Here is a 7,831-nt window from a genome sequence, read left to right on the forward strand (position 1 = left end):
CAGCCCTGTGACAGGCCCCGTGGGGAGGCACTGAGGCCCCTGCCACAGACACGTGGGCGATCTTGGGAGCAGAGCCTGTCCCCACAGGCAGACCAGATGGCTGCAGCCCAGCTGATGCCTTGTCTGCAGCCTGTGACAGACCCTGAGCCAGAAATCCCCCACCAAGTCCTCCAGCATCCCATCCTTCAGACACTTGGGAGATCACAAGTGTTAGTCGCGTTCAGGCACCACGTTTGGGACAAACTGTTATGCAGCAACGGGTAACTAATACACGGTTTTGAATGCTGAAGGCCACTCTTATTGTGAAGCAAACAAACCGACAAGAAACCCCAGAAGTCATTAGGAAAAGCCTGGAAAGTCTGATGACATGAAAACTAAACTCATCTGCCTGACCAAACACAATCCCCAAACCACAAAGTCAAGAGACAAGTGACAAAGTGGGGAAAACTAGTGGCAAGATGTGACTCAGGGCTCCTACCATTAATGTATAGAGAGCTTGAGCCAGTCCACAGGGAACAGCCCGATGACCCAACAGGAAAAGGGGGTCGACGAGGGGATCGCAGGAAACGAAAGCCAAAGGCTACTCCACCATCCGTTCCCCCAGCCACAACACGCTCAAGTGCTGGGGTCCTGGGGACAAACGGTGGCCAGTGACAGGCTTTGCACTTTGCCTGCCGCTCCAAGTTGGTGACTGGTCACCGTGGAGACGAACACAGACCAACCATCAACCACTTCAAAGAGCGCCCAAAGCGGGTGGGTGGTGGTGCCGGGCAGTGAGCAGGTCTCGGCAGCATCCCTCAGGAGCTGGGAGACTCTCTTGGTCGGGACCGTGGGGCAGGAAAGGCAGAAGTTTCCCACCGGCTGGAGGGCCCGCCACACCCACAGGCCGGACAACCGTCAGGGCAGTTCCCGGGCAGACAGCCCCCTTTCTGGTCTCTATGCACCCCCAAAGTCTTGCTCTCAAGTCTCAGGGCCCATGTTCCTTTCCCATCCCCGAGCTGGGCATATGGGTCTTTCCTCTGCCTCATCAGAGAGCTCTTTCCACCCCAACCCCCAGGCACACACCTCTGCCCCTCTCTCCCACATGTCCAGATGTTACGGGCTCCAGTCTGGGAACTGTTCAGCACCTGCAGAAACCAAAGCCTTTCCCTGCCTGGGCTGGGACAGCGCCCTCCAGTGGGTCCAGGCGGGAAAGAGTGACTGCCACTCAACAAGAAGCCCAGGATCTCTCGAGGGTTAGCACCCGCCTGGCATTTCCCAGACCTGTGGGGACCCTGTAAAGAAGCCAGTCCCAGGTTGGGCAGGGGGCATGTATGTAGGAGCCTCAGGCCTCCAAAGCAGTGCTTCTCACAGTGGGGTCCCTGGACCAGCAGCATCAGCACCCCCAGAGAGGGAGATGGTTAGAGTCACAAATTCTCAGGCCCCACCTCGGATCTGCAAGATCGGAGGCTGGGGCAGGGCCAGCCACCTGCGTTTGAACAAGCCCTTGGGTGTGCTCACCCCCCTGCACCCTCCAGCGTGAGAACCACAGGGATGGATGGTTGGTTCCTGATCACACCCGCTTCTAGAGAAGCCCCGAGCTTTCTCTGCAGGGCTCACCTTGACCTCCCCAGGTGAGAGGCAGGCAGGCCCAGCTGATGGCCGCGACCACAGGTGGTCCTGGAGAACAACAGGCGCGGTGGAGCAGGCTTCCCTCCCTGGCAGGACACACCTGTTCGGTGACCCTGGGGAGACTTGGTTACTTCCTGCAGTCCCCACCTCCAGAAGCGTGGGCAGACACCTTTGGCAGAGAGCACATTACCTGGTGACGGGCCTCACCTCTGCCCACCTCTTCCTGGATACTGCTCCTGTAAGCGTGCGTGCGTGCGCATTCTGGGCCCTGGGAGGGTGGAATCTCCCAGGAGTGCAGAGCAATGCCTTTCTCAGAGGCCAGGACTAGGCTGGGCCGGAGACAGAGTAACCGTGCCCTCTGCCATCTGGGTGGGGTCCCTGTCCTCCTTGCCCCCTCACTAGACCCCTGGGGGCACCAATACACGGTCCATGGCCATCAGGAGGGCCCTCAGGACAGTGGGGGAAGCCCTGCCAGGAGCGGCGGGAGGGGCGCCCAGCAGAATCCCCACTGTCTCCCGGCGCTTGGACTCGGTGGTGGCTTTCTCCCGGGGAGAGGGCGTAGGTCCCCGGGTCTCAGGAACCTTGACTCTGGCCGGGCAAGAACCGGCAGTGGCAGAGGGTGGAGACGAAGGGGCCGGGGCGTCACTGGCGTGCGCCTCGATAGCCCTGGAGCTCTTTCCCTCACCTCCTCTGGGCCAGCCCAACAGCAGCTTCACCCCACGGGTCTCTGAGCACCGCCTTCCTGCCCACCCCTCCGGCTAGCTCCACCTCTTGATCAATCTCAGCTCAAGACGAGACACGCCCCCAGACCGCACGAGGAAGCCAGGCCCCTCAGCCCTGACGCACAGTTCTCCTGCCCAATCAAAAGTAGCCAGTGTCCTGCTCGCTCCTCTAGGCTCATCTTTCTTGAGCTCCTTTCCCAGTGTTCCTGTCCGGTTGGCTCTGAGATAGCTGGCAGCGGGCACAATAGAGGTCCCCGCACGGAGTGTAGGACCTGTCCATGCAGAGCCGTGCGAGTCACCCTGTCTGTATACGCTCAGCCCTGCCTGTGTGCTTTTGGTGTGCACTTGTGTATTTTGAAGTAATTAAATTCAGAGGAAGTTACATAGAAACGTACAAGAGGCCGGGGCCCCTCCCGCAGCCCCCCTAACGTCAGCATCTTGCACATCTAGTGCAATCGCACACCAGGAAATGGCAATGGTGCCATCCGAGAGCTGCTCCGGGTTTCGCCAGGCGTCTATATGCGCGTACATGCGCGTAGCTCGTAGCTCTGTGTACTTGCATCACGCGTGTAGATTCCAGTGACCACCACTGCCGTCAATGTCCAGCCTGTTCCCTCACAAGAATCCCTCCTGTTGACCTTTCACAGCCACATCCCCTCCCCTCCTTCTGCCAACACTTGGCGACCAGTATTCTATTCTCATCCTGATAATTTTGTCATGTGGATAGTGTTACCCAAATGGAACGATGCAGTATGTAACCTCCGGTGAGCTTTTTTCCCCCCATTCACACGATACCCTTGAGATCCACCCAACCTGTTGCCTGTATGGACAGTTAGTTCTTCCTTTGTGTTGCTGGCTAGCTAGAGTCCTTGGTGTGGATCGACCAGTGTTGGTTCAAGCATGCACCCACTGAAGGACGCATTGCTTGTTCCCAGTTTTAGGTTTCTACAAATAAACCTGCTATGAACATTTGTGCACAGGTTTTCTTGTGATCTCAAGTTTCCATTTCTTTGGCATAAACGCCCAAGAGTGCGATGGCTGGGTCCTATGGAGGTGGTTGTTCAGCTTTAAAAGAAACAGCCGTGGGGCCGGTCAAGTGGCGCGATGGTTAAGAACTGGCTTGGGACGCCAGAGGGCCCCGGTTCGGATCCCACTTATGAGGGCCAGTGACACTGCCCTCTACAGCTAAGATGCTGAACAACAGCTCAATCTGGAGCTTGGCTGCTGTGAGTCACTGGCAACAGTGTAGGCTGCAGCCCCTGCTGCAGTGGGTTGCCATGGGCTACTGTATGTAGTTAGCAGCCAGCGTGAGCGGCCAGCAGCCGCAGTGAGCAGCCGCAGTGAGCAGCCGTCCAGAAGCCGGCGACTGATGTGCCTCGCCTGGGAAGAGCACAATGATGGCGCCTACTTGGGCCAGTCAAGTAACGTCCTCCACAACTAGACTGAAGAACAAAAATGACAGCAACTTGTCTGTTCCCCTTCCCCCAATCCCCCAATAATAAAAAAAAATCTTTAAAAAAAAACCAAAAACAGCCGTTGCCTTCCACAGCAGCTGTACCATTGCACATTACCACCCTGCATCCTTTTAAAGCATATAATTGAAGTTTTACCAAGCAACATTATTTTACGCAAGATTAACAAACTTTGGGTCTCTTCTAACTACATTTTTCTATCCAATCACCAATATAGTTATCCACACATATACCTTACACATTTTAAAAACATACACCTTATACAGTTTGATTGTGATTGTTTTACTTAGCCATGCATCTTGGAGATCCCTCCATGTCAGTACACAAATGTCTAGCTCATGTCTTCTCTGGCTGCTTGGTACTTGATAGAATCCATGTATTATAATTTACGTAATGGATCCCCAATTGATGTCCTTTCACATTTCCTTTTTTTGCTATCTATATTAATATTGCAATTACCAGCTTTGAACATGTGTCAATCTCCATCTAGGATAATTATGTCTAGGCAGAATTGCCAGGTCAAAACCTATGGGCATTTGACATGTTAAGACACCGTACGTGTCTCCCCAAAAGACCCTGCTTGTCATACACTAGGGCTCTTAGTCCTTTGTCACATACGGTGCAAACATTTTCCCTCAGTCTGTCTCTTAAGAGACTAGGGTTGCTGGTTTGGGCTGTCAAGAAGTTATACTTTTTTATATGACCAATTTTATGAAACTCTCAATTGATGATTCTGGGTTGTGTATCTTAGGCCTAGAAGCCTCCTCCCACGTGGGAGGAGAGTGAGGAGAGTCGGGGTGGAACTTCTGAGTCCTGGTTGCCAATGGCTTGTTGACCCAGGCTGGCCCATCCCTGTGGCCAGGGGCATTGGTGTCTTGACCCAGTGCTGCCTGGGCCAGGATTGGGGATGGTGCCTCTCAGACATCCAGCCCCTGCCCTCCAGGGATGGCAGTCTATGTTTAAATGCATAGGTGGTCCACAGGTAAGGGAGGAAAATCCCTGGGGAAATAGCCAATGAAATCAGAGGGCTGACAGGGGCGTGGTTGGGGCCCAGCTAGGAGCTCAGAGTTCATGGGACTCGGAGGGTGAGAGAGCAGAACTGAGATTCCACCTGAAAGTAGTGCTCTTGGAGGGCCATCTCCACAGTGCAAAGGAAGGACAGTGACATAAAAAGTGGGTTCATCCCAGCCTAGGTCTGAATGAGTGGGCCAAGAACTCCCTCACCCACAGCATCAATAAGCAGGGGCTGCTTTTACCTGGCCACAGGCAGAGGGCCTTTGGTGAACCCCTGGCTGAGAGACGAACTGCCCCCCATCCTGGTAGTACACCTGGGCTCCTGGCAGAGCAAACCCCCATTCCCTGGAAGGGGCCCCTCACCCCAGGCTTCCCACCCAGGACTTCCTGAGGCCCTGCTGAAGACAGGTCAGCAATCTCAAATTGAAAACACTGCCCACCTTCATGGAGACTCAGCAGGTCTCTCTGTCCAAGAGAGGACTGGCCCTGTCAGTGTTCCCAGGGCATAACTATCAGAGGCCAGGTAACATAATTTTTGGTGATTGCTGCGTTTGCTATGTGCCTGGACTCATCCATCCCATCCTCATGGCAGCCCTGGGAGGTTGGTAGTGGCATTATCCCCATTCTCCAGGTGAGGAAACCACACGGAAGGGTCGAGTAACTGGTTCTGAATCACTACCTAGCAAGTGGCATGGGGAAGACTTTATTTCCTGCTGTCCACACCTCCAGAAGTGCGGACAGACACCTGTGGCAGACAGCACATTCCTGGATGTCTGGCCCCAGCTCTGCCCACCTGTGCCTGGATACTAGGATTGCGCGTGCCCGCGCTCGCGTGTGTGTAAACCATGCTTTATAGAGAATTGTGCATAGTCAGAAGGCGCTGGAACATACTGGGCCAGGACTACCGGGGCCGGGGACTGTTTGTCACAGTGCCCTTTCCCATTAGGGTGGGGTCACAGCCCTCCTTCCCCCTTTTTTCAGGTCACCATAGGGAACACAATGTTTTTTTTTCTCGGCCTGGTGCGGGTGCGTGGAGTGGGATGGGCTGAATGGTGCTCACGGGGTCTTCTGGGCCCTGGATCGCAGGGGGAGGCTTCTCCTTCACCTGTCTCCCACGGACGGACGCGGACCACCCCCGACGTGCACAGGTCCCAGCTCAGGCCTCCAGGAAACATAGACAGGGCGCTGGGCTCACACCCGAGTCCCCTGCGGACTCTGGTTAGGGCAGAGTTACGGGGCTCCCGCTCTGGCCTCCCGGTCGACAAGGGAACGCAGGCCGAGGCTCCGGCGTGGCACGTTCTCTCTGGGCCGTGTAAGATAGAGGGAGGCACGGAGAGCGCGTTCCCGGCCCCGCGCTTCCTCCGGAACACGCGCACGGCCGCCGTGAGCCCCACTTGGGAGTACTTCCCTTCTTTCAACTCTCGGAACACACATCTTTCATAGTTACAGCAAAGCCTCGGGCCGAATTCTACACCCAAGATGGCTAGTAGGAAGCGCGATTGATTCAGGGAATGCGGCGAGACGCCATTTGCAGCTGGCAGCCGCTGTCGGGTACTCAGCTTCTTCCCCGTTCTGCGCATGTGTCCAGCCACGCCTGCACGCAGGCGCAGAACGCCACTGTGTCTATGGTCTGGAAGTCTGATAGAGCGTCTACCCGCCCTCGCCTCGACTCTATGGTTCCTACGCAGGAAGATAACCCTGCTATATAAGGCGTACGCAAGCGTGGAAGCGCCTCTTTTCCTTTCGGCGAGGTGAGTGTGTGTGTTTCCAGATTCTCCTGTTGCCCTTGCCATTTCTCTCTCCTGGTTTGAGGCCTGTCTTAGTGTTCTATTCCGACTTTGTCTGTTTCCTTGCAGCCGGTGAAAATCGTGGTATCGCCATGGGCCGCCGCCCCGCCCGATGGTAAGTGCCGAATCCATGCAATTTCGCAGCTGGGAAAAGGGGAGGGAGAACTACATTTGTCCACTAAAAGCAACCGTGGGGTGGGGCCTTCCTAGTACGATTTTCCTGTTTGGGGAGTAGACGCGCACGTTTTCCCCAGTACCTTCCGGCTTGTTTTAGGTCTTTGTTTATATTTATATCATGTGTTTCTTTTCCTTAAAACTTGATGTCGCTGTTTAAGCGCTCCCCCCTTTATTGCATTGACCCTGTACTGCATGTGCTGTGCCACTTTCAGGATGGAAGTGACGTTCACCTTGAATTCCGCTCTCTGTCCTGGAAATTCGACGCCTTTTCTGGCTCACTACCCTTTCTGGGCCTTTGTGTGCCATCGCTCTTATTTCCGGGCTATGTGCATTAAGGACTCAGATGCCTCGGGTGGCCTACAGGGGGCGCCGGGAGCCCTTCACGTGGCTAGGAGGCGAAATGCCACGTGCCCCCAAAGTCTTTAGATGGACAGTATGAACTGTGCTACACGGCAGATTTGTAGTGCACAGTTCCTTGAAGTGAGAGATGTTTTTAACTGGGAAAATCTGTTTCAACGTGTTGGCTTTATAGGAAGTTTAAAACCCAGTAGGGCATTGAGGAAGATTTTTGCCTTTGTTTCCAACATGGTTACCCAACAATTTTTGGCCACTTTGATCTGTTTTGCTTTAGAGTTATTTTCCAGGAATGGAGGCAGCTTACAGATTGATGTTTTGATCCCCGCTTTCCCAGCCCTCCTTTGGTCTTAATTTGAAGGGAGCACTCAAAGTGCCTATAGTCAAGTTCACTTGTGAATCCCTGCGAACCTGGGTTTTTTTCCCCTCCCTGCAGTTACCGTTATTGTAAGAACAAGCCGTACCCAAAGTCTCGCTTCTGTCGAGGTGTCCCTGGTAAGTAGTGGAAGAGCTCCCCCACTGCTTTGGCTGCACTGATTCAGTTGCCTATGGCACCACATACACAACTTACCAAAGCTCTTTTCAGACGCCAAGATCCGCATCTTTGACCTGGGGCGGAAGAAGGCAAAAGTGGATGAGTTCCCACTCTGTGGCCACATGGTGTCAGATGAATATGAGCAGCTCTCTTCTGAAG

At 54.6% G+C, this 7,831-nt stretch overlaps 1 protein-coding gene across 1 annotated transcript in view; it reads left to right on the forward strand.

The window, feature by feature from the left end:
• Nucleotides 1–6,525: 6,525 nt before the first annotated feature.
• Nucleotides 6,526–7,831, forward strand: part of RPL10 (ribosomal protein L10) — a 2,737-nt gene continuing 1,431 nt past the window's right edge. Inside the window, exons 1-4 of the mRNA XM_019633661.1 lie at nt 6,526–6,570; nt 6,676–6,721; nt 7,574–7,632; nt 7,724–7,826. Of these exons, the coding sequence (XP_019489206.1) occupies nt 6,699–6,721; nt 7,574–7,632; nt 7,724–7,826 (185 nt within the window). The 5' untranslated portion in view covers nt 6,526–6,570; nt 6,676–6,698. The remainder of the gene's footprint in view (nt 6,571–6,675; nt 6,722–7,573; nt 7,633–7,723; nt 7,827–7,831) is intronic.

The sequence above is a fragment of the Hipposideros armiger genome, unplaced genomic scaffold (genome assembly GCF_001890085.2).
Source record: "Hipposideros armiger isolate ML-2016 unplaced genomic scaffold, ASM189008v1 scaffold_1368, whole genome shotgun sequence".
In the NCBI taxonomy this organism is placed as follows: domain Eukaryota; kingdom Metazoa; phylum Chordata; class Mammalia; order Chiroptera; family Hipposideridae; genus Hipposideros; species Hipposideros armiger.